Source organism: Somniosus microcephalus, chromosome 13, assembly GCF_052327205.1.
Source record: "Somniosus microcephalus isolate GS21.2 chromosome 13, FLI_Smic_1.0, whole genome shotgun sequence".
NCBI classification, from domain to species: Eukaryota; Metazoa; Chordata; class Chondrichthyes; order Squaliformes; family Somniosidae; genus Somniosus; species Somniosus microcephalus.
In genome coordinates, this window is record NC_140999.1 from 187,649,215 (window position 1) to 187,675,232 (window position 26,018).

The 26,018-nt window shown below is 47.2% G+C and overlaps 1 protein-coding gene across 1 annotated transcript; it reads right to left on the minus strand.

Moving 5' to 3' along the window:
* Window positions 1–1,863: 1,863 nt before the first annotated feature.
* Window positions 1,864–25,245, minus strand: nfs1 (NFS1 cysteine desulfurase). The gene is made up of 10 exons (XM_086005842.1): window positions 25,140–25,245; window positions 23,000–23,152; window positions 20,935–21,028; window positions 18,234–18,368; window positions 16,439–16,596; window positions 15,041–15,146; window positions 13,124–13,205; window positions 11,160–11,243; window positions 9,498–9,587; window positions 1,864–3,260 (listed from the first exon to the last, which is right to left on the minus strand). Exons 2-10 carry the CDS (start codon window positions 23,066–23,068, stop codon window positions 3,197–3,199), a joined length of 882 nt encoding a protein of 293 aa, XP_085861968.1. The 5' UTR covers window positions 23,069–23,152; window positions 25,140–25,245; the 3' UTR covers window positions 1,864–3,196.
* Between the last annotated feature and the right edge of the window lie 773 nt (window positions 25,246–26,018).

Consider the following 26,018-nt stretch of genomic DNA (forward strand, 5'->3'; position numbering starts at 1 on the left):
GATCATCTGTTTTAGTGATGTTGATTGAGGGATAAATATTGGCCAGGACACCGGGGAGAACTCCCTGGCTCTTCTTCGAAATAGTGCCACAGGACCTTGTATGTCCACCTGAGAGGGCAGGCCTCGGTTCATCCGAAAGATGTAGGGGAAGCCAGTGAGTGGATACGCTGCAGAGCACCCCGGGGAGACAGGCAGTGAGTGGATACGCTGCAGAGCACCCCGGGGAGACAGGCAGTGAGTGGATACGCTGCAGAGCCCCCCGGGGAGACACGCAGTGAGTGGATACACTGCAGAGCACCCCGGGGAGACACGCAGTGAGTGGATACACTGCAGAGCCCCCCGGGGAGACAGGCAGTGAGTGGATACGCTGCAGAGCCCCCCGGGGAGACACGCAGTGAGTGGATACTCTGCAGAGCACCCTGGGGAGACACGCAGTGAGTGGATACACTGCAGAGCCCCCCGGGGAGACACGCAGTGAGTGGATACGCTGCAGAGCACCCCGGGGAGACACGCAGTGAGTGGATACACTGCAGAGCCCCCCGGGGAGACACGCAGTGAGTGGATACGCTGCAGAGCCCCCCGGGGAGACACGCAGTGAGTGGATACGCTGCAGAGCACCCCGGGGAGACACGCAGTGAGTGGATACGCTGCAGAGCACCCTGGGGAGACACGCAGTGAGTGGATACACTGCAGAGCACCCCGGGGAGACAGGCAGTGAGTGGATACGCTGCAGAGCACCCCAGGGAGACACGCAGTGAGTGGATACGCTGCAGAGCACCCCGGGGAGACAGGCAGTGAGTGGATACGCTGCAGAGCCCCCCGGGGAGACACGCAGTGAGTGGATACGCTGCAGAGCACCCCGGGGAGACACGCAGTGAGTAGATACGCTGCAGAGCCCCCCGGGGAGACACGCAGTGAGTGGATACGCTGCAGAGCACCCCGGGGAGACACGCAGTGAGTGGATACGCTGCAGAGCCCCCCGGGGAGACACGCAGTGAGTGGATACGCTGCAGAGCCCCCCGGGGAGACACGCAGTGAGTGGATACACTGCAGAGCACCCCAGGGAGACACGCAGTGAGTGGATACGCTGCAGAGCACCCCGGGGAGACAGGCAGTGAGTGGATACGCTGCAGAGCACCCCGGGGAGACACGCAGTGAGTGGATACACTGCAGAGCCCCCCGGGGAGACAGGCAGTGAGTGGATACGCTGCAGAGCACCCCGGGGAGACACGCAGTGAGTGGATACGCTGCAGAGCACCCCGGGGAGACACGCAGTGAGTGGATACACTGCAGAGCCCCCCGGGGAGACACGCAGTGAGTGGATACACTGCAGAGCACCCCGGGGAGACACGCAGTGAGTGGATACACTGCAGAGCACCCCGGGGAGACACGCAGTGAGTGGATACGCTGCAGAGCACCCCGGGGAGACACGCAGTGAGTGGATACACTGCAGAGCCCCCCGGGGAGACACGCAGTGAGTAGATACGCTGCAGAGCACCCTGGGGAGACACGCAGTGAGTGGATACACTGCAGAGCACCCCGGGGAGACACGCAGTGAGTGGATACACTGCAGAGCACCCCGGGGAGACACGCAGTGAGTGGATACACTGCAGAGCACCCCGGGGAGACACGGTGAGTGGATACACTGCAGAGCACCCCGGGGAGACACGCAGTGAGTGGATACACTGCAGAGCACCCCGGGGAGACACGCAGTGAGTGGATACGCTGCAGAGCACCCCGGGGAGACACGCAGTGAGTGGATACACTGCAGAGCACCCCGGGGAGACACGCAGTGAGTGGATATGCTGCAGAGCCCCCCGGGGAGAGACAGTGAGTGGATACACTGCAGAGCCACAGAGTGAGATTACTGCTGTCCCTGAGTTCCTGCTTCCCTCCCCCCCCACCACCACCCCCCACCAACTCTTCTCTTATTTTGGTGGTTATGTATTATTTCTTTTGTCCTTACAATAGCTTGATCTGCACATCAGAGTTTTGCATTTGATTGATATTCTTATGCTTTTTTTTTTTAATGTGAACACATACAGTTCCATACTTTTCACGACTTGAATTTCATTCGCTAATTTAAAATCAATATATTAATTTACACTGGATGGGGTTTTAATAGGATATTCCTATTTTTAAAAAACCAGCTGCAGCTGCACACTTATACCATTAGATGGAGCACAAGCTCCAGATCCCCATAACATCACCAGCACACACAAAGAGAAATGCAGAGAATAATTGAATCCTCCTTGCCCCGACTTTCCCTGAAGACACCATGGGAGATCCACTGGTGGTTTTATGTTCCTCCCCCCACCCCTCCTCTCCCGATTGGGGGGTTCCCACGTGTGACACCATCCCTCTGCTACCCCACCGGAGCGTGCACTCCCCTGGAGTAGAGATAGATCGTTATTCGAGCAGACTGATTGACCGTGAAGGGCATCGCAGCCAACTGCGATCACCTTTGACCCAAAGCTCTGCGCACGCCCACGACCCAACAGGAATAGTGGGAGAGCATTGCACAGGAACCTCCTCCTCCCCCCCGTCGAATTCTGCCCTCCTGCTCTAGTTGGGGGGGGGGGGGGGGGGGGGTTGGTCGGGCTCAGCATCACTCCAAGTGCCGCGTTCAATAAGACGGGCCCTTCCGAGGAATTAGTATGGGTGCCTCTGCGGAACTGGCCGACTCTCGGCCAACGATCCCCCTAAGCTGCGCGGGCGCTCGCCGATCGGGAGATCCGGCACAGGCCGTTCACCAGCTGTTCCGCTGGAAAAAAAGATACCGGGCAGCAAATTTAAAGGGACCGTGACCCTAAAATAAAAATGAGAGGGAACATTACTCCCAACAGGTTAAGGCACAAGTGAGCTGTAGTGGCATTTCATTCAATATCCATAAGCAGGATTTTTTTTTTATATAAACAAAGTGAACTATTTATGATCAGCTATTGAGACAATATATATTGAGCTTACATAAACCGTGGCAATATATCACGGCGAGAGGAGGTAAAACTAGAAGTTTAGCGCAGAGCACTCTCGGACTCTGCGCGTGAGGGACAGCGAGTCCATCGCGGTTCGTCTGTCCGTGCGTAAACTAACAATGTTCGGCAGAGTACAGCAAGCAGAAATCCAGTGGCGCCCACCGCTCGGTCACCGAGCGCGACCACCGTCCCTCCCGGCCGTCAGCCCCTTCCGGAACGTTCTAATGCTGAGACCATTTAATGTTCTTCAGGTCCAGTCCCTCCTGAACCATCTCCCAGAGTGGGCTGCAAAATAAAATCAACAGAGGGGAAACAAAATGAGAGAGAAATTAAAAATCATAAAAACTTCACTTTTAATATAAAATAGTAACTCTGTGCTGAAGGAGAGAGGGGTTAGTGCTGGGGAATTGTATTCGTTCCCATCCAGTGACGGGCCACGCACTCCCAGTTCAGATAGATAGAAAATATATCTAAATAAAATATATAAATATATCTATTAAAAAATATATATATCTCTAAATATCGCTAAGCATCCTGACAAACTGTATCACAGTATGGTATGGCAGCTGTAGCTACTATGACCGGAAAGCCCTGCAGCGGGTAGTCAAAACTGCCCAACGCATTACCGGCACCCGGCTACCGACCATAGAGCACATATACCAGAAACGCTGTTTACGGAGGTCACGGTCCATCATCAAAGACCCTACCCACCCCAGCCACAGTCTGTTCGCCCTCCTGCCATCTGGGAGACGCTACAGATACATTCGCACCCGTACGACCAGATTTAGGAACAGCTTCTTTCCCAGGGCTGTCATCCAACTGAACTCCACAAATAAACTCTAAAGCCTGCACATCTGCCAATGCACTTTATTATGGTTGTGTTAATATATTACAAGCCAAATGAATGTTGAATGTTTAAATGTCTTAATCTAAATGTACACTCTCAGGAGCCGCAAGCCTACATTTTTGTACTGCACTTGTGCACTAACAATGACAATAAAGTTGATTATTATTATTATATTAACAAACATAACAGGCATCAAGGGGTATGGGGAGAGAGCGAGAATATGGTATTGAGATAGAGGATCAGCCATGATCATATTGAATGGTGGAGCAGGCTCGAAGGGCCGACTCCTGCTCCTATTTTTCTATGTTCCATAATAAAAATATTTAAATATTAACATATAAATAAATAAAAGCTCTTCTACTCTTCCCCAGCAATGTGCCTCAGACAGGTGCTCCTGTTGTGCAGGACGGCCTAGATATAAGCAAGATGTTGATCCATTTTGTCCTATTTCAGGTTTGCAGATTTTTTTTTAAAGCACTCATCAAGAGATGTTTATGTTAGTGTTGGGGGAATGGAACTTTCCCCATTTCAGGCACCCAGTGTCAGTGTCGTGCACGCCCAAGGTCTGGTATAAGCACAGCTCGGTGCAGAATGAAGCTCCCTCTACACTGCCCCAGCAACATGCCTATGTCTCAACTCCAGAAGAGCTCCTCCTACTGCACGAGGGTCGATATTCTCCACCCCCCCACAGTTCCTGCAGCAGCCCCTCTCCTATGGCCTGTGCCAGATTGCTAATTCCATGCCAATTAGTGGCGGTTGTGTGATGTGGACTCACGTCCAATAGGAACTGGAACTGTACTGAAACTGACACTGGGATTGAGGAACGATGTCAGGAACCATGGAACTGTTACTCCCAAACCCGGGACCTCGGCCACGTCGAAGGACAAGGGCAGCAGGCGCGTGGGAAAACCACCTCCAAGTTACACACCGTCTGACTTGGAAATATATTGGCCGTTCCTTCATCGTCACTGGATCAAAATCCTGGAACTCCCAGCACTATGATCGAATTCTTCATTAAGATGGAGAGTGAAGTAGTTGACTCGGAGACTAGGGTCCTGAATTTAAATAAAGGAAACTACGATGGTATGAGGCGCAAGTTGGGTAGGACTGATTGGGGAATGTCACTCAAAGGGTTGACGGTGGATAGGCAATGGCAAACATTCAAAGATCGCATGGATGAACTACAGAATTTGTTCATCCCAGTTTGGCATAAAAATAAAACAAAAAAGGTGACCCAACCGTGGCTAACAAGGGAAATTAGGGATAGCATAAGATCCAAGGAAAGGGCATATAAATTAGCCAGAAAAAGCAGTAAACCTGAGGATTGGGAGCAGTTTAGGATTCAATAAAGGAGGACAAAGGGATTAATTAAGAGGGGGAAAATAGAGTATGAGAGTAAGCTTACAGGGAACATAAAAACTGACTAAAAGCTTTTATAGATATGTGAAGAGAAAAAGATTGGTGAAGTCAAGCGTAGGTCCCTTGCAGTCAGAATCAGGGGAATTTATAATGGGGAACAAAGAAATGGTTGACCAATTAAATACATACTTTGGTTCTGTCTTCACAAAGGAGGACACAAATAACCTCCCAGAGATGTCGGGGAACATAGGGTCTAATGAGAGGGAGGAACTGAAAGAAATCAGTATTTGTAGGGAAATGGTGTTAGGGAAATTGACGGGATTGAAGGCCGATAAATCTACAGGGCCTGATAATCTACATCCTAGGGTACTTAAGGAAGTGGCCCTAGAAATAGTAGATGCATTGCTGGTCATCTTCCAAAATTCGATAGACTCTGGAACAGTACCCATGCATTGGAGGGTAGCTAATGTTACCCCACTATTCAAAAAAGGTGGGAGAGAAAATGGGGAATTACACCGGTAAGCCTGACATCGGTAGTGGGGAAAATGCAAGAGTCCATTATAAAAGATGTAATAGCAGAACACTTGGAAAACAGTGACCGGATCAGACAAAGTCAACATGGATTTACAAAGGGTAAATCGTGCTTGACTAATCTACTGGAATTTTTTGAGGATGTAACTGGTAAAATAGATAAGGGAGAACCAGTGGATGTGGTGTATTTGGACTTTCAAAAGGTATTCGATAAGGTCCCGCGTAAGAGATTAGCGTGTAAAGTTAAGGCACATGGGATTGGGGGCAAGGTATTGACTTGGATAGAGAACTGGTTGGCAGACAGAAAGCAAAGAGTTGGAATAAACGGGTCTTTTTCCAAGTGGCAGGCAGTGACTAGTGGGGTACCGCAGGGATCGGTCCTAGGACCCCAGCTATTCACAATATATATATATATATATATATATATATATAAATGATCTAGACGAGGGAACTGGATGTAATTATCTCCAAGTTTGCAGACGACACAAAGCTGGGTGGGCGTGTGTCCTGTGAGGAGGATGCCGAGAAACTCCAGTATGATTTGGACAGGTTGGGTGATTGGGCAGAAGCATGGCAGATGCAATATAATGTGGATAAATGCGAGGTTATCCACTTTGGTGGCAAAAACAGGAAGGCAGATTATCTGAATGGCAATAGATTGGGAGAAGGGGAAGTGCAACAAGACCTGGGTGTCCTTATGCACCAGTCGCTGAAGGTAAGCATGCAGGTGCAGCAGGCGGGTAAGAAGGCAAATGGTATGTTGGCCTTCGTAGCGAGAGGGTTTGAGTACAGGAACAAGGATGTCTTGCTGCAGTTGTACAGGGCCTTGGTGAGACCACACCTTGAGTATTGTGTGCAGTTTTGGTCGCCTTATCTGAGGAAGGATGTTCTTGCCATGGAGGGAGTGCAGCGAAGATTCACCAGGCTGATACCTGGGATGGCAGGAATGACGTATGAGGAGAGATTGGGTCGATTGGGCTTATACTCACTGGAGTTTAGAAGAATGAGAGGGGATCTCACTGAAACTTATAAAATTCTAAAAGGACTAGACAGACTAGATGCGGGAAGGATGTTCCCGATGGTTGGGGAGTCCAGAACCAGGGGTCACAGTCTAAGGATAAGGGGTAAGCCATTTAGGACAGAGATAAGGAGGAATTTCTTCACCCAGAGAGTGGTGAACCTGTGGAATTCTCTACCACAGAAGGCAGTTGAGGCCAATTCATTAAATATATTCAAGAAGTTAGATATATTTATTAAGGCTAAAGGGATCAAGGGGTATGGGGAGAAGGCAGGAACAGGGTACTGAATTTGGATGATCAGCCATGATCTCACTGAATGGCGGAGCAGGCTCGAGGGGCCAAATGGCCAACTCCTGCTCCTATCTATGTTTCTATGTACCTTCACCACACGGACTGCAGCGGTTCAAGATGAAGGCTCACCACCACCTTCTCAAGGGGAACTAGGGATGGGCAATAAATGCTGGTCTTGCAACTCTCTTACACGCGACCTGCCTGGCACACAATGAACATCTTGGTGGAGGACAGAATACCAGAGAACAGTCACCCCTCGCTCCCCATCAGTTTTTGATGAAAATGTGGGCACCTGGACACAGACAGCCTGAAATGGGAGAAGCTCCAATTTCCAGCACCAAGCTCGTTCACCATGAGGTGTACAAACATATTAGGTTAAGAGAAGCCAGCCAATTGCTTTTAACTTTCATTCTTCCATCAATTCTACACAATTTAACTACAAAATATCGAACAAAATCATTCCTTCAGTCTTGCGGTGGCACATCCCTCAATAATCAACCAACCTGGGCACCATTTCCATGGCTGATAGCTGCTGTACAGATGGACAGAACATAGGAACAGGAGGAGGCCATTTAGCCTCTGGGGCCTGTTCCGCCATTCAATGAGATCATGGCTGATCTACGACAAATTCCACATATCTGCCTTTGCCCCATATCCCTTAATACCTTTGATTAACAAAAATCTATCAATCTCAGATGGACAGAGAGAGATAGAGAGGGAGACAGAGAAAAATATATAGAGAGAGATAGAGAGATGTAGTGAGAGAGAGCTTTAAAGATAAAGATAGAGAGAGGAAGATGGAGCGAGAGATAGAGAAATAGAGCGATAGATTAATCTATGGATATTTATCGATCTGTAGCCTCCAACATGCATTATCTGCAGAAGAAACACTCAGCCATTCTACATTGGTTACACGGTGATGTGTTTTAGCTGCACATTAATTTTGATCTCATCTTTAGACTAGTCTCCGCAGCTCAGGCTCGAGTCTCATTTTACTTTTAGTCTTGAGGAAATTTAGATCATTTCAGTCTAGTCCCTTGATCCCAAATTTTAGTTTTAAGTTGGGAATTTTTTTTTTGGAAAAGCTTTTCCATTCGCTACTTTCATTCTGAAATTTACATCAGAGTGACTGCTGCCAATGAACCGGAAGCTGTGCAGAAGCATTCTGCACATAAATCTGTGGTGGTTTTAGTATTAATGTATAATAATATCATAATATTGCATAAATCTGTGGAGCTCTGGGTTGGGTTAAGTATTAATGTACAATAATTTGGCGGGGGGGGGGGGGGGGGTTGCAGAGATTTATTTGTTCGGAGCACGAGCTCCGTGTGAAGGGAAAGGAAGAATAATAATAAAAATGGACAACAGTAAATGCTGGAAGCACTCTGCAGGCCAGGCAGCATCCGTGGAGAGAGAAACAGAGTTAACGTTTCAGGTCTGGGACCCTTCATCAGAACTGGAAAAAGTTAAGAGATGTAACAGGTTTTAAGCAGGTGTCGAGACAGGGAAAGGGGGGGGTGGGGTATTGATGGAGCAGTCTGTGCTGGGATAGGAGGCAGGAGTGGTTAAATGTTGCAGAATCATCAATAGCTGCCTGAAAAACAGGGGCAGGAGTCATACAGGAAACGCTCTCTTAACCGGCAAAATTCAGGAGTAGGTTCAGGTAAGTTTTACTATATATTAGTGGCCGTGTAACAAGGACGCCTAGATCTGTGGCCGTGTAACCGGGGCTCCTGCACCTGTGGCCGTGTACGGAGCTCTCGTACCTTGGTAAGTATACCTCTCTGTCATTTGGACTTTTTGATCAACCGGCACCACGCCGGTCCGGTCGGTGCCGGATAAAAAAAAGTTTCCTGTAGTCTGATATTGTTGAACTCAATGTTGAGTCCAGAAGGCTGTAATCGAAAGATGAGGTGCTGGTCCTCGAGCTTATGTTGAGCTTCATTGGAACAATGTAAGAGGCTATTATAATAAAAATGGATGTTTTTCTGGTGCAGACTTCCTTTCCATGACGCGGCTCTGTTCGGCAGCAGCAATCTCTCTTCACCACCACCCCCCTCCCCTCCTTTCTCTCCGGTAGTGTTTTCTTTGCGACAGCGACAATATTTTCTTTTCAGTTAGTGAACGGCGAACTCAAACTGCGCGCGCTTCAACTTGGTTGGCAGCAGTCGCTGCCGATTTATATTGCAAGAAATTATTGCCCCTCTTCTCACGACAAGAAATGTTGAGAAGTAATTGGGACTGGGATTGTCAACCAGGGTCTTGATTCAACAGTTTGAAGTCCAAAATCTGATCCAGAACGTGTGGTCTGGTGACCAGTGTCCTGTAATGTTCATTTTAGTTTTAGATTTTAAGTTCTAGTCGTGGAGAAATGTGATACTCATTTTAAATTTAGTGACAAAAATGCAACAATTTCAGTCACTGGTTATTTCCCCCCCCCCTCCGCATTTTAAGTTGACGAATGCAACACTGCACCTCATCTCCCTCAGCCTCTGCACATGCTGGATGCACTTCTCCGCAGTGTAATCCACCTCCGCCTCCGTAGTGAAACGCCCGATCCCAAACCTGCAATTAAAAACAGGGACTGTCAGCATCATAGAGCGGCCCGATCAGATACACCGTGACCGGGAAAAAAAACACCAGTGCAGTCAAGGTGCTCTGTCAAGAAGTCCAACCTGGAGCAGAGGTGCCGGGGGAGTGGAGGAGAAAGAGAACGAAACCTGGGTGTCCTTGTACACGAATCACTGAAAGTTAACATGCAGGTACAGCAAGCAATTATGAAAGCAAATGGTATGTTATACTCAAATCTTCTTGTAATAAAGGCTAAGCGTAAAGATGTCATACTGCAATTATATAGGGCCCTGGTGAGACCACACCTGGAGTATTGTGTACAGTTTTGGTCTCCTTACCTAAGGAAGGATACACTTGCCATAGAGGGAGTGCAACGAAGGTTCACCAGACTGATTCCTGGGATGGGGCGATTGTTCTATGAGGGGAGATTGAGTAGACTGGGCCTATATTCTCTAGAGTTTAGAAGAATGAGAGGTGATCTTATTGAAACATACATAATTCTTACAGGGCTTGACAGGGTAGATGCAGGGAGGATGTTTCCCCTGACTGGGGAGTCTAGAACCAGGGAGTCACAGTCTCAGGATAAGGGGTCGGCCATTTAGGACTGAGATGAGGAGAAATTTCTTCACTCAGAGGGTGGTGAATCTTTGGAATTCTCTCCCCCAGAGGGCTGTGGAGGCTCAGTCATTGAGTATATTCAAGACACAGATCAATAGATTTTTGAATATTAAGGGAATCGAGGGATATGGGGATAGTGCAGGAAAGTGGAGATGAGGTTGATGATCAGTCATGATCTTATTGAATGGCGGAGCAGGCTCCAGGGGCCAAATGGTCTACTCCTGCTCCTATTTCTTATGTTCTTATGAAACAACTTGCATTTATATAGCACCTTTAACATTGTAAAACAACCCAAATCAAGACAATAAGAGTTACATTTCCTTTAGCTGCAATGGAAACACTCTCCCTCCTCCAGAGAAGGTTAAATAACCTGCTGAAACACGTGGTCAAGGCCGATACACGAACCTCCACTTGTGCAAAGTATCAGAGACAGACACCCCAACGTAGGCAGAAAAAAAAGTTAGCAAGATTTCTCTTTTAATTGAAATTTGAGGGATCTGAGCTCAGGACTGAGAGTGACAAGATTAAGGGGGTGATCTAATTGAGGTGTTCAAGATGATTAAAGGAGTCGATAGGGTAGAGAGAGAGAAACTGGGAAGGGACAGAGTGGAATATTCTAGATCAGCACTGGGGCGCAGGAGGGGGAGTTGCAGATCAATGTTCCCGTGAATTTTTTTCGCATTGAAAAACCGGCAAGCAGGCTGTGCGGGAGGTCCCGAGCGCTGCCAGGCCATGCAGCTTAAAGGGAACATGGGGGAAATGTGCGGAATATTCTAGATCAGCTCGGGGGGGGGGGGGGGGGTGGCAGTGTGGAATATTCATATTCTTTATTCTCCAAAAGCGTTTCCTTCAATGGACTATGATCACTTCTCCAAAACCAAGTCAAGTAAATAGTCTCAAAAGAATGAGGACGGGAGGGAGGGAGTCTGCCCTCCTCTTGCACTGTACCTGATCGAGGAGTGCGCCAAGTCTTCATCGGCACCAATGGCTCGCAGGACATAGGAAGGTTCGAGAGAGGCTGACGTGCAGGCACTGCAAATACAAACACGGCAATGCAGCGATGAATGAATCTTAACTAGGAGTTAAACCTAAAAGTGTTACTTTCACTTCAACAAGTTTCACTATCAGTATTTTGATAAGATTCCCCACCAAGTGGCAGAGAAGTTGCTGTCTGTGTTAGGAGAGGAAGCAAGAAACTTTTTGAAAAAACTTATCATTTAAGACAGTTTACTAATCCACACTCGCCATCTCTAATGTACTCATTAGTTCAGTTTACAACTAGAGACATACAACAGGAGGGGTATTACACAGGATATACGGCACAGAAACAGGCCATTCGGCCCAACCAGTCCATGCCGGCGTTTATGCTCCACTCGAGCCTCCTCCCGTCTTTCCTCATCTAAATCTATCAGCATAACCCTCTATTCCCTTCTCTCTCATGTTTGACTAGCCTCCTCTTAAATGCATCTATACTATTTGCCTCAACCACTCCCTGTGGTAGCGAGTTCCACATTCTCACCACTCTCTGGGTAAAGAAGTTTCTTCTGAATTCCCCATTGGATTTCTTGGTGACTATCTTATATTGAGGGCCTCTAGTTTTGCTCTTCCCCACAAGTGGAAACATTCTCTCTGTCTACTTGATCAAAACCTTTCATAATTTTAAAGACCTCCATTAGGTCACCCCTCAGCCTTCCCTTTTCAAGAGAAAAGAGACCCAGCCTGTTCATTTTTTTCCTGATAAGTTTTATTTTCTCCATACCTATCGTATGATGGCTCAGTTGGTAAAGCCAATGAGCAAGTGAGCCAGATGTACTAGCTTCAATCTCCTGGCCCTGTGGAGTTACCTCATCTTAGCGTGGCAGTCGGAATTAGAACACTGGGAATAGGCCGTTCGGCCCAACCAGCCCACGTTTGTGTTTGTCCTCCACGTCATCCCCCGTGTATGCCCTGTTCTCGTATCCCTTTATTCCTCTATCCTCCAACCACCTATCTAACATACTGCGAAATGTTATATGCTCTCGGCTTCAACCACCAGCTCTGGCAGTGCAGCATAGACTCGCAACCCTCTATGCAAAAAGAAAACCCTGCACTCTGTCCTAAAACTTTTACATTTAATCATGTCCCCTCACCCACTGGAAACGGTCTGTTTCTATCTAATCAATCTGTTCCGTCCCTTCATAATTTTAAGCACCTCTTAGTAAATCACTCCCCTGATCTGATGAAAACAGCCCCAATTATTCAGGTATGAATGCAACAATTGGGCTCAGCAATCCTGGACTGATCTTTAAGATTATGAAGGGGTTTGATAGGATAGTCGTAGAGAAGCTGTTTCCACTGTGATTGGGGCGGGGGGGGTGGGGGGAAGAGTCAAAAACTAGGGGTCATCAATATAAGACAGTCACCAAGAAATCCAATAGGGAATTCAGGAGAAACTTCTTTACCCAGAGAGTGGTGAGAATGTGGAACTCGCTACCACAGGGAGTGGTTGAGGCGAATAGTATAGATGCATTGAAGGGGAGGCTAGACAAGCATGTGAGGGAGAAGGGAATAAAGGATAAGTTGATGGGGTGAGATGAACAGTAGTGGGAGGAGGCTCGTGTGGAGCAGAAACACCGGCACGGACCAGTTGGGCCGAATGGCCTGTTTCATGTGCTGTAAAGTTCTATGTAAAGAAGGTTATGTTTCTCATTGCTGAAATTACTTTTATTTTTGCAAGACGACCTATTAAATGTTACCATCAAGCCAGTTCATAATTTATAAATTGTATAGCCTTGGGGTGGTCTGAATCTGTGCTTTGGGCCTGTCTGGGGTTTCAGGAGCTTTGGGCCTGTCTGGGGTTTCAGGAGCCTCGATCTGATGGTTGGATAGTTAATGCTCAATAACAAGACAGTCAGGTCAGCCTAATACACTACCTTCCCGATGAGAGCGCTACGTCTTTCAAAGCCATCAGGAGACTCTCTCCTTCCACGTATGCAAACGATAGGTTAATGCAGCCTGCAGGAACGGAGTCAAATGCACATTGATTAGAGTTGCCCAGGACTACAATCAGACAGCAATCATAGAGCACATATACCAGAAACGCTGTCTACGGAGGTCACGGTCCATCATCAAAGACCCTACCCACCCCAGCCACAGTCTGTTCGCCCTCCTGCCATCTGGGAGATGCTACAGATGCATTCGCACCCGTACGACCAGATTTAGGAACAGCTTCTTTCCCAGGGCTGTCATCCTACTGAACTCCACAAATAAACTCTAAAGCCTGCAAATCTGCCAATGCACTTTATTGTGGTTATGTTTATGTTAATATACTACAAGCCAAATGTACATTGAATGTTTAAATGTCTTAATCCAAATGTACACTCTCGGGAGCCGCAAGCCTACATTTTGTTGTACAGCACTTGTGCACTAACAATGACAATAAAAGTTGATTTGATTTGATTTTTTTTTGATTTTGACTACAATCAGACAGCAATTTGAGAAACAAAAAAAAAATCCCTGCAATTTGCTCTCCGCTGTCGATAATAAGCATCCAAAACGAAGGGGACGATAAGCCAAGGGAGACAGTGAATTTCACCACTCCTTAACGCTTTGCATCTGGGATCAGATTCAATCCAAACTAAAGTATCCCAGAAGAAGAATTTGCATTTATATAGCACCTTTCACCACCTCAGGATGTCCCAAAGCGCTTTGCAGACAATGAAGTACTTTTTGAAGTGTGGTCACTGTTGTAATGTGGGAAACGCGGCAGCCAATTTGCGCACAGCAAGCTCCCACAAATAGCAATGCGATGATGACCAGATATGTGATGTTGGTTAGGGATAAATATTGACCAGGGCACAGAGGAAGAACCCCCTCCCTGCTCTTCTTCGAAATAGTGCCATGGGATCTTGGTTTAACACCTCCGACAGTGCAGCACTCCCTCAGTACTGCACTGGAGTGTCAGCCTAGATTGGTGTGCTCAAGACACTGGAGTGGGGCTTGAACTTTGACTCAAGAGGCGAGGGTGCTACCCACTGAGCCACAGCTGACTCCTCTCCGTCATCTGTCCTTAATTTGGACCAATCTAAACCAAATTCCTCCTGGGAAAGGGCCTGCAACCTACACTCCACTCAGAAAGGCTGCAAGAACAGCTGGTGCTCAAAGCTGCTCCTGAGGTGTGGTTTATATGGCATCGCGGGGTGGGCAAGGGGAAGGAGGCAGCTCTTCACCACAATGCTTCACAGGAGAAATACCTTTGGATTGTAGTGACACTTGTGGGCAAACACGGCAGCCAATGAACACAGTCCATCCTGGACGAGTAACACCCCCACCGATAGCCATGAAATGAATGACCAATTAACTCATCCCTTCCCTTCAGATGCTGACCGACCGACTGGGTATTTTGAGCATCTTGTGTTTTTATTTCAGATTTTCGTTCTTTTTTTAAAAAAAAATCTTTACTGGGGACAGCAGGCTCATTGAAGAATTCAGTCTGTCGTCTCATTCTCCACATTCATCTGCCTATTCTCAGTTCCTTGGTTGAAGAGGTGTCATACCCAATACTTAAGTGACAATCTGGACAAGGAAATAGAATTGTACAGCACAGAAGGCCATTCGGCCCATCGTGCATGAGCCAGGTCGCGCCACCCCCCCCCCCCCACTTATTTTCCCAGAGACCTTGCAAATTTTTCCTTTTCAGGTAGATATTCAATTATGACATGAAATGAGATTAGGTCGTTCCAGTTCAAGAGCTGGAACCGGCCCAGACACGCTGGGCCAAATGACCGCCTTTTGTACATCCTATGATTCAACCCCCCTTCAAGCTTGTACGGTAGAATCAGTCACTGTACCTGAATACCTCTGCTCTGCGTCCCCATTCAGAGTCACGTCAGGGATCTTATCCATTATCTTCGACACCAAGCGCTTGGCCAGATGGGACACGTGCTTATGATCAAGCTGCAGGAACATAAACAGCAGCGTTACGTACTGTATCGACAAAAGGGCAGGGCAGACCACTTTAAAAGTGTATCAATGTACACAGTACAATAAAAGCAGGTCGGCAGTAGAGAGAACCATTCCTCTGCACTTCCTGAAGCTGGGCAGTCGCCAAGGACACGAAGTACAGACAATACAACAGAACCCGCCAACTGGAGTGTACATCACTGGCAAGAAACAATGACCTTTTAGAACCTCTATAGCTGGCACCTATTCCAGTGCCACTGACTACCAATGCCCAGGTATGGGCATTATGCAGTCAACAGTACTGGCAAATATAAACTTATCAATCTTAAAATTACCGACTGCAGCAAAGAACAATTTTTGTGGGTCTTCCGACGTGCTGCCGAAACGACAACCTTCCCCCTGACCTCCTAAGCACGCGGAGTTCAGCTGATGCCTTCATGGTTAAGTAGCCTGTCTAGGCTCACACATGAAGACTGAGCAGTTATGGAAGGAGCCCATCAGCAGAACTGTACTGAGCACGAGTCGATGGCGAGGATGGGAGGGGAAGGGGGCGGAGAAGATATACTGCTTTAACACAAAACGGATTATGTATAAGTGTGCGATAACTCCAAACTTGTGTCTCAGAAACTGTCAGCTAAGTTCAATTCCCAGGCTGGCTCACCACCGACGCACTGTAGTAACTTTAATTACAACCCTGGCCCAAATTTAGAATCAGTTTATTCCCTTTATTATTGGAGAAATTAGAAACTCGCCAAGGTTTCTTTGGCAGCACCGCCCAAACCCACGAACTCTACCACCTAGAAGGACAAGGGCAGCAGGCACATGGGAACACCACCACCTCCAAGTTCCCCTCCAAGTCACACACCATCCTGACTTGGAAATATATCGCCGATCCTTCATCGTCACTGGGTCAAAATCCTGGAACTCCCTCCCTAACAGCACTGTGGGAGCACCTTCACCACACGGACTGCAGCGGTTCAAGAAGGTGGCTCACCACCACCTTCTCAAGGGGAATAAATGCTGGTCTTGCCAGCGATGTCCACGTCCCATGAATGAATTAAAAAATGCCAAGTTGTAAAATACCTCTGCTAATCACTTAACGTGGTATTGTATCGAAAAAAGTATCTAGAATGGTGGTCTATTTTACACACGCAACACACGTCCTTATATTCATGGTCGAAAGCATGGTCAGATTTTGTGTAATACGCCGCATGCATCTATCATTATGGGATAACACGGGGCCTGGGAAAACTGTACCAAAGCAGAAAGCTCAACGGTCCACTTACCTCCATCTCCTGCTGTGCTATTTCACACGCTGCCCCAAACCCCACCACCAGTGGAGTGGGAACAGTTCCTGAGCGTAGGCCTCGCTCCTGTCCCCCGCCGCTCTGCATGGCCTCCACTCGTACCCGCGGGCGACGGCGGATGTATAACGCTCCAACGCCTAATAGAGGACAAACATGAGCCCAACATCGATCACATGCCACGCTCAAAACTAGTCTCGCTCGCTGCCAAGGTATCATACTTATAGATGGAACAAAGTGCCCTGTGTACCCGTTATTGACCCATTCTTGCCATGCTCCACTGGATAGCTATCCCCCAGTGAATTGACTCAGAGAACCTCACCTCAAACCCTACAAAGCCTCGCCCCTCCAGAGTGTTAGTCTCCAGCTGTCCACACTCTTCTCTCCTGACACTGGCTGCCTGTTCGTTCCCTGCTCCCTATTACTCCATCAGAGGCCAATACTAGTCTTAACATTAGATGTAGCCATCTTCATTCAGAATCAAGTAGAGCCATACCCATTTATTTGCAACTGGCTTAAAACAACTAGTACTAAAAAGTAATCTTTAAACACCAGGCACGTCTGAGCTTAAATCTGAAACCGATGAGAACACTTCAATCGGCAAAGTTCCCTGATCTAGCAAGTAAACTCCGAGTGACCTCAGATTGTCTATTTGTAAACATAGAAGATAGGAGCAGGAGTAGGCCATTCGGCCCGTCGAGGCCGCTCCGCCATTTAATGAGATCATGGCCGATCATCCAAATTCAGTACCCTGTCCCTGCTTTCTCCCCATAGCCTCATGAAATATATCCAACTCCTTCTTGAATATATTTAATGAATTGGCCTCAACTGCCTTCTGTGGTAGAGAATTCCACAGGTTCACCACTCTCTGGGTGAAGAAATTCCTCCTCATCTCTGTCCTAAATGGCTTACCCCTTATCCTTAGACTGTGACCCCTATTTCTGGACTCCCCCGCCATTGGGAACATCCTCCTGCATCTAGCCTGTCTAGTCCTGTTAGAATTTTATAAGTTTCAATGAGATCCCCTCTCATTCTTCTAAACTCCAGCGAGTATAAGCCTAATCGACCCAATCTCTCCTCATACGTCAATTGCACTTCTAACCTTAAATAGGAGCAGAACAACTTCAACACTGCTCTACCATAACAGAATACTTATTGTGCATTACATGGTTTAAAGTCATTAAAAAAAAGTCTATCAACTGATTTACTGTGAGCAACAGCATGGGAGATCCCTATGGATGCACAAACAGAACATAAAATAGGTTAGGCACAGGAGTGAACTTGGCCCCCATAGCTCACAAGTAAAATTGAAAACGTCCCCCCATTCTCAAATATTCTGTTGTATATAACACTTTGCTGCCATTAAGCGAGAGTGTTCCAGCTGAGAAAGCAATTAAGCCAACATTCTGAAAAGTGATAGAAGAATTAAATAGTGTCAGAAAATACAAATCCAAGTACAAATATCAGTTGCTTTAGTCTTTTATATCTCTAGTCCATGCATCAATCCCAAAACTGTTTGGTAGCGAGTCTCCCTTTAATCGGGTGAGACAACTAGAAGGAGGTCACTCTTGGGTATGCACTCTGGTCAAGGGGAGATCGCCAGGAAGATGCAACACTTGCTATCTAGGGAACGAGCTGTGCTTGTGTGATTGATTAACAGTTTTTAGGGAGAAAACAGTTGCATAAAAGTAACACCAACCATTGCAAGTTATTTTGACACAGAGCTTGTAATGACGAGGTTTAACTGAATTTAAGCGGACAGGGTTGGAGTTTATACCTTTAGGTCCGTAGATTTTGTGGCCACTGATGGACATCAGATCAATCTTTATTTTGTTCACATCAACAGGAATTTTCCCAACAGCCTGTGCAGCATCCGTGTGGAAAAACACCTTATTAGCTTGGCAAATGCGACCTGCAGCAGATACAAGAGGTGAATGAGGACCAACAGATACAAGAGGTGAACGAGGATCAACAGATACAAGAGGTGAACGAGGTCCAACAGATACAAGAGGTGAACGAGGACCAACAGATACAAGAGGTGAATGAGGACCAACAGATACAAGAGGTGAATGAGGACCAACAGATACAAGAGGTGAATGAGGACCAACAGATACAAGAGGTGAACGAGGACCAACAGATACAAGAGGTGAACGAGGATCAACAGATACAAGAGGTGAACGAGGTCCAACAGATACAAGAGGTGAACGAGGACCAACAGATACAAGAGGTGAACGAGGACCAACAGATACAAGAGGTGAACGAGGACCAACAGATACAAGAGGTGAATGAGGACCAGTAGTTGAACTCGGAGATTGTGCTGTCCAGCTTGTCAGCACTCAAACAATTACCACTCTTAGCAATACTTCCCCTCCTTTGCTGAAGGCATTGACTCCTTGCGAGGGTGTGTTCTACAGATGCCACGAGCTCTCCAGTGCCTCATCGGGCGGGCATTCTTCATGCGAGAGTCTACACAGCGAGCCATCACAGCCGAGCTAGAGCCTGGCCTGATCCGATGAGCACAAACGTGCACTCTCCAGCACAAGTCACTGGATTGCAATCAGGACCAGGAATACCCCATGATTTTCTACTCCCTAAATCAGAGATCTCTTATTGCCAACTCAAGGAAAGTCTAGGGGAGTTAAGTACACCATTTTGCATTGGAAAAACAAGGCATTCTGTGCCAAATTGTTCACCTCCATGGATATCTGTCAGGTCAGGTCTCCTTGTTCCTGGGCTACTTCAATGGAGTGTCCCAGAGTAGCTCTACTGAAAGCAAAGGGGCCAACAGCCTTCTAAAGGTTGATCCACAACCCCAAAGCCCATGACACTAGGCTGCCACTTAATTACTTTGCCATTATCTTGAGGCCATTTAGAAATAACCTTATTACAGAAAAGGAAACATTTGAACTCGGGCACAGAGTTGGGAGCGATTCTGGTCTGACCACTTTAACTGAAGGTGCCACCTTGGCTCAGTGGGTAGGCAGCACTCTGGCTTCTGAGTCAGGAGGTTGTGGATTCAAGCCCCACTCCAGAGACAAACACACAATCCAGGCTGACACTTCAATGCAGTACTGAGGGAGCGCTGGACTGTTGGGAGGTGCCGGCTTTCGGATGAGACATTAAACTAAACTCCGTCTGCTCTCTCAGGTGGGCGTAAAAGATCCTCTGGCAATATTTTGAAGCGTTCTCGCCGATATCTTGGCCAATTCAACCAACATCACTCAAACAGATGATCTGGTCATCAGCACATTGCTGTTTGTGGGAGCTTGCTGTGCGCAAATGGCTGCCGCGTTTCCTACATTACAACAGCGACTACGCTTCAAAATTACTTCATTGGCTGTAAAGCGCTTTGGGACGTCCCAAGGTAGTGAAAGGCGCTGTATAAATTCTCTGTCTTACCAACTCAGAACTGTGGAAACAAGCCAGCGCGAAGGATCAGCGTGTTCATCCAGTGAGCAGCTGAGCCACACAGACCAGGAGGATCCGAGGTGCCGGGCTCGGTTTATGCGGAGTTAGCCGCAGCGACGCTACAATTGCCCTCTCAGTGACCCAAGTTATGGAGAAGAGAACAACCGGGTTCCTGTTCCTCATCACTATTTAATCCCCTCTGCTAGAAGTGTAAAGGCATGGACATCAGGAGAGTCTTCCTCTCAGGCAGTCCCTCGGGACCGAGGGTGACTCGCTTCCACATTAAAAATGAGTTCTCAGGTGACTGATGAGTCCAATGCGGGACCTACAGTCTCTGTCACAGGTGGGGCAGACGGTGGTTGAAGGGGCGGGTGGGTGGGGTGCTTGGGTTGACGTGCGCTCCTTGCACTGCCTGCGCTTGGCTTCCGCTTGCTCCCGGCGAAGAGACTCGAGGTGTTCGGCGCCTTCCCGGATGCTTCTCCTCCACTTTGTGCGGTCTTGGGCCAGGGATTCCCAGGTGTCGGTGGGGATGTTACACTTTTTCCAAGGAGGCTTTCAGGGTGTCCTTGAAGCGTTTCCTCTGCCCACCTGGGGCTCTCTTGCCGTGCCGGGGCTCCGAGTAGAGCGCTTGTTTTGGGAGTCTCGTATCGGGCATGCGGACAATGTGACCCGTCCATTGGAGCTGATGGAGCGTGGTCAAAGCTTTGATGCTGGGGATGTTGGCCTGAGCGAGAACACTGACGTTGGTGTGCCTATCCTGCCAATGGATTTGCAGGATCTTGCAGAGGCAGCGTTGGTGGTGCCTCTCCAGTGCTTTGACGTGCCTGCTGTACATGTACAGGCGAGTACTGAACCAGGCTCAGCTGTAGAGTGCCAATCAAATAGTCAAGGCTCCCATGAGGAAGTGCCTACTTGGATTAGATACCCTAGCAAAGAGCCAACATTTTGTTTTAGCTGGGGTGGGGGTAAGGAAAGGAGAGAAAATAAATCTGTTTAAACAAAGTTCTCAGGTTCTAACAATATACAATCGAGTGTGGATAATGTACGCGAGTCACACTGTGTTTACACACCTATGTCATCAACAGGTTGCTTTACCCCAATTTCATTGTTCACTGTCATTATCGACACCAAACTGGTATCCGGTCGAATTGCCTTCTCCAGTTCCTAGTCAGGGAAGAAATATCGTATAGTTAGCAACATCAAAAAATCTATTTTTCCAAACCTACCCTCTAACAAACCATGGCTTGGTTTTAATTTAGGCCTACTCTTTGATCCATGAAGATGCTGAACCCTGAATGGATCCATTTTTCATCCAACGCAAGAGAATAATCACTGAATGAGAGATTCACATCAACAAGGCAACTTTCATTACAAAAAAGTTAAACATAGTCTTTTCACTATTGTCAGTTGTGGCTCAGTGGGTAGCACTCTCCCCTCGGAGTCAGAAGGTTGTGGGTCCAAGTCCCACTCCAGACACTTGAGCACGTAATCCAGGCTGACACTACCAGTGCAATACTGAGGGAGTGCTGCACTGTCGGAGGTGCCGTCTTTTGGATCAGACGTTAAACCGAGGCCCTGTCTGCTCTCTTAGGTGTGCGCAAAAGATCTCATGGCACTATTTCGAAGTAGTGCAGGGGAGTTATCCCTGGTGTCCTGGCCAACATTTATCACTCCACCAACACCAAAATCAGATGATCAGGTCATTTACCTCATTGATGTTTGTGGGGCAGAGTGTGTAAATTGCCTGTTTCATTTGCCGACGTTATAACAGTGATCACATTTCAAAAGTGAAGTCATCGACTGTTAAGCATTTGGGAGGTCTGGAGGTGGCGAAAGGCGCCATATAAATGCAAGTTCGCTCTTTTAGTCTTTGGGTTCACTTCTAGTTTCAGCGTATAGGATGAGCATGACCATAAGAATTAGGAGCAGTAGGCGGCCCTACGGCCCCTCGAGCCTGCTCCGCCATTCATGGCTGATCTTCGACCTAATCTCCACTTTCCTGCCTGATCCCCATATCCCTCGATTCCCTTAGAGTCCAAAAATCTACTGATCCTCAGCCTTGAATATACTCAACAACTCAGCATCCACAGCTCTCTAGAGAGAAAGCTTCTCTCTCTCAATTGATATAGACACTGCGCAGTGCGGAGCAGTGCCATATTGGTCAGGTTTGTTCCTCACCGAGTTAGGTGATCTCACATGGGCAGCTGTAATGAGTCTATAGTATGCCTCAACACTGCCGGACTATGGAGGGGAATAAAGAGTAAGGCTCCTGCTCCCAATTACTATCCAGCTTGAAAGTTCAGGTGAGGCGTCCTCACCGTCAGACCTCACCGTCCTCGGCCTATTACATTGTTCCAATGAAGCTCAACGTAAGCTCGAGGAACAGCACCTCATCTTTCGATTGGGCACTTTGCAGCCTGCCGGACTCAACACTGAGTTCAACAATTTCAGATAATAATCCCTGTCCCCATTTTTCATGCAGTATGATTTTTGCCATTCCCATTTGCAACATTTTATCTTTCCTGCCTCTTACAAAAGTACAGTATGTTCTTTCAATTCCTTCCTCCCCTCCTAAATCCCCCCACCCCTGTCTCTACACCTGCTTAATATCGGTTACATCTCCAGCTTTTTCCAGTTCTGATGAAGGGTCCCAGACCTGAAACGTTAACTCTGTTTCTCTCTCCACGGATGCTGCCTGGCCTGCTGAGTATTTCCAGCATTTTCTGTTGTTATTTCAAAGTCTCCCCTCCTCTAGATAGAGGGAGAAAAACTATTCCCTCTGGCGAGAGGGTCAATAACCAGAGGTCACAGATTTAAAATCATTGGCAAAAGATCGAGAGAGGAGATGAGGAGAATTTTTTTCACTCAAGAGTTGTGGGGATCTGGAACGCTCGACCTGAATAGGTGGTGGAAGCTGATTCCATGAATAATTTTAAAAGGGAGCTGGATGGGTTCTGGAGCTTACAGGGTTACGGACAAAAAGCAGCGGCGTGGGACTAAACACGACTGATCTTTGGCCTCCTTCTGTGCTGTAGGTTTCTATGATTTTTCTAGGTTTCTAAAGAGTCAATGCCTTCAGGGAAAAAAAGGGGAGGAAAAACCAAGTGGGGAAAAACGGCAAAATTAAAAACCTGCCTTTAAATCGACAAGCCCATTGGTTTTCACGGGCAAATAGGTCACTTGAAAACCCTCCGTCTCGAGCATGCGGCATGAATCCAGGACGCACTTGTGTTCTGTCTGGGTTGTGATGACGTGCTTCTTTTTGGCCTTGTAAAACCTTGCAACACCCTGGAAACAACAGGGAAGGAAGAGAAAAAATCTTAACTTCTGAGAGTTAGAGCACAATATTTGATCAAAAATAAAGAGGCACATATAACTGTACTCGTCTGAGTGTGGCAACATTACACTTGTAGAGAAGTTTAATACATCTCAAATACTTCATGTATTAAATAGCACTTCCATCATTTTTACAGCAAGTAACACACCAGGACTAAAAGGGCTATATTAGGAGGACAGTTTGCATAGACTAGGTTTGTATTCTCTTGAATATAGAAGATTAAGGGGTGATCTAATTGAGGTGTTTAAAATGATTAAGGGAGTTGATAGGGTAGAGAGAGAGAGAAACTATTTCCTCTGGTGAGGGGAGTCCAGAACAAGGGGGCAGAACCTTAAATTAGAGCCAGGCCGTTCAGGGGTGATGTCAGGAGGCACTTCTTCACACAAAGGGTGGTGGAAATCTGGAACGTTCTCCCCCCCCCCCCCCCGCCCCCCACCACCAAGCAAAGCTGCTGTGGCTGGGAGGGGGTTAACTGAAAATTTTAAAACAGATTGTTAGATGTTTAAAACAACAGGAAACGCTGGAAAAACTCAGCAGGCCAGGGCAGCATCCGTGGAGAGAGACACAGAGTCAACGTTTCGGGTCGAAACCCTTCGTCAGAACTGGAAAAAAAAGCAGGAAAAGGGATAGATTTTAAAGCAAGCGGGGGCTGGGAAAAGGGGGAGGGGATGAAAGGGGAATAAAGAGCAAGGCTCCTGCTCCCAATTACTATCCAGCTTGAAAGTTCAGGTGAGGAGAGGACAGGATGTTAGATTTTTTTTTAGGCAAGGCTATTAAGGGTCACACAGAACCAAGGTGGGTAGATGAGGTTAAGATACAGGACAGCCATGATCTAACTGAATGGCGGAACAGGCTGGAGGGGCTTTGTACAAATGTCAGCTCGGCAGCACTCCCTGGGTCAGAAGGATGCGAGTTCAAGCCCCGCAAATGTTAGTGTAACATTGCAGAGCAGTACAGAGGAGATGCTGCACGGTCATGAGTCCTATTGCTTGCTGCAGCGAGCCCGGACTGTGGGTGCAGGCTGACATCAAACATGTAATGAGAAGACAGCGGGGTCAGTAACCTTCAAGGATGAAAGGCAATGGGATGAAAGGCCTGCTTTATCCAGTGATCTGTTATTTGTACTTCTGTGAAAAAAGGCTGACTAGTAAATTGGATCCTCAAGGCAGCAACAACATTCAGCAAGAACAAAAGCCCATTCACAAAACATTTGCCCATTTGTCGTCCTTTGGGGCATCCCAAGATCGCGAAAGGCGCTATATAAATACAAATTCTCTCTTTTACTCAGAAGTCTAATAATTCAGGCCAGTACTCATTCACAATTCCGTGAAGAATCAGCACGGGTCATATTTTGTTCTAAACTCAGGGTGCAACCCGTGCAGAAATGAGGCTTAAAAAATCATTTGGTGCTGAAAGAACCAGCACCACATAAGGCGGCCCACAAGTTTTACTGCTGACACAGAGCTGCCCTTTCCACACCCCCGCAGGAGACCGCAACAATGCATTAGGGAGGCAGGAGCCTCTCAATTGCTTCAGATAAATCTCTTAACTGTTTTACTAAAATGGAGCAATCTGCGATTTGCTGTCTCGGACCCTTGTGTAACTCGCTCCTAGCCATTACTTCACATTTTAGGCACAATGTAACGCTGCATATCTGACCTCACTGGACAGAAGACTACTGAGGTCTGATAGATATAGATACAGAGATAGAGAGAGAGAGAGATATCGCCAAAAGCAAAAAGGATAGTATAAAAGTCCTAGCAATGTTAAAACAATGGACTCAGATTAATGTGTTTGCGTTTCACACAGAAGTAAAACTCACGCACCGTCAACAGGCAAGATTGAGACAGATAGACCGTCGACACAGATTGGAGATGGTGCATCGTATCAATGCATGGATGGACATACATCTGTCACAACACCAAACAGAACACTGACCTTGATGGCGACGTTATTGGACTCTGTAGCACCGCTGGTGAAGATGATTTCTCTGTAGTCTGCTCCGATCAGGTCAGCTATTTGCTGCAGCGACAATTGATTTGGTTAAAAAAAAAATACAATTATGAATATCGGTTAAAACACGCACACTTAAATATACGTTCTGCATCAAACAACTGATGTCAGCTGTGGCTCAGTTGGTAGCACCCAGAGTCAGAAGGTTTGTGGGTTCAACTCCCCCTTCCAGAAACTCGAGCACAAAATCCAGGCTGACACTCCCAGTGCAGTACTGAGGGAGTGCTGCACTGTCGGAGGTGCCGTCTTTCGGATGAGACGTTAAACCGAGGCCCCGTCTGCTCTCTCAGGTGGACGTAAAAGATCCCATGGCAACTATTTCAAAGAAGAGCGGGGGAGTTCTCCCCGGTGTCCTGGCCAATATTTATCCCTCAATCAACATCACCAAAACAGATTATCTGGTCATTTATCACATTGCTGTTTGTGGGAGCTTGCTGTGCACGTTTTCTACATTACAACAGTGACTGCCTTTCAAAATTACTTCATTGGCTGTAAAGCGATTTGGGACGTCCAGTGGTTGTGAAAGGCGCTATATAAATGCAAGTCTCTTTTTGATGAGGTAACAGAGAGGGTTGATGAGGACAATGCAGTGTACATGGACTTCCAAACGGTGTTTGATAAAGTGCCACATACAGGAAACTTTGGTTTATCCGGAGGTTGTATGTCCGGAATACTCGAGCTAACGGCAAAAATCAGGAGCCGTTTTCTGTAAGTTTTTTTTAGATCTCGTTCTTTTTTTTTCCCCCCAGTCAGCCACTGCAAGGTCTGTAGCTATAGCAACAGCTTCAGCTACAGACGCTTGCA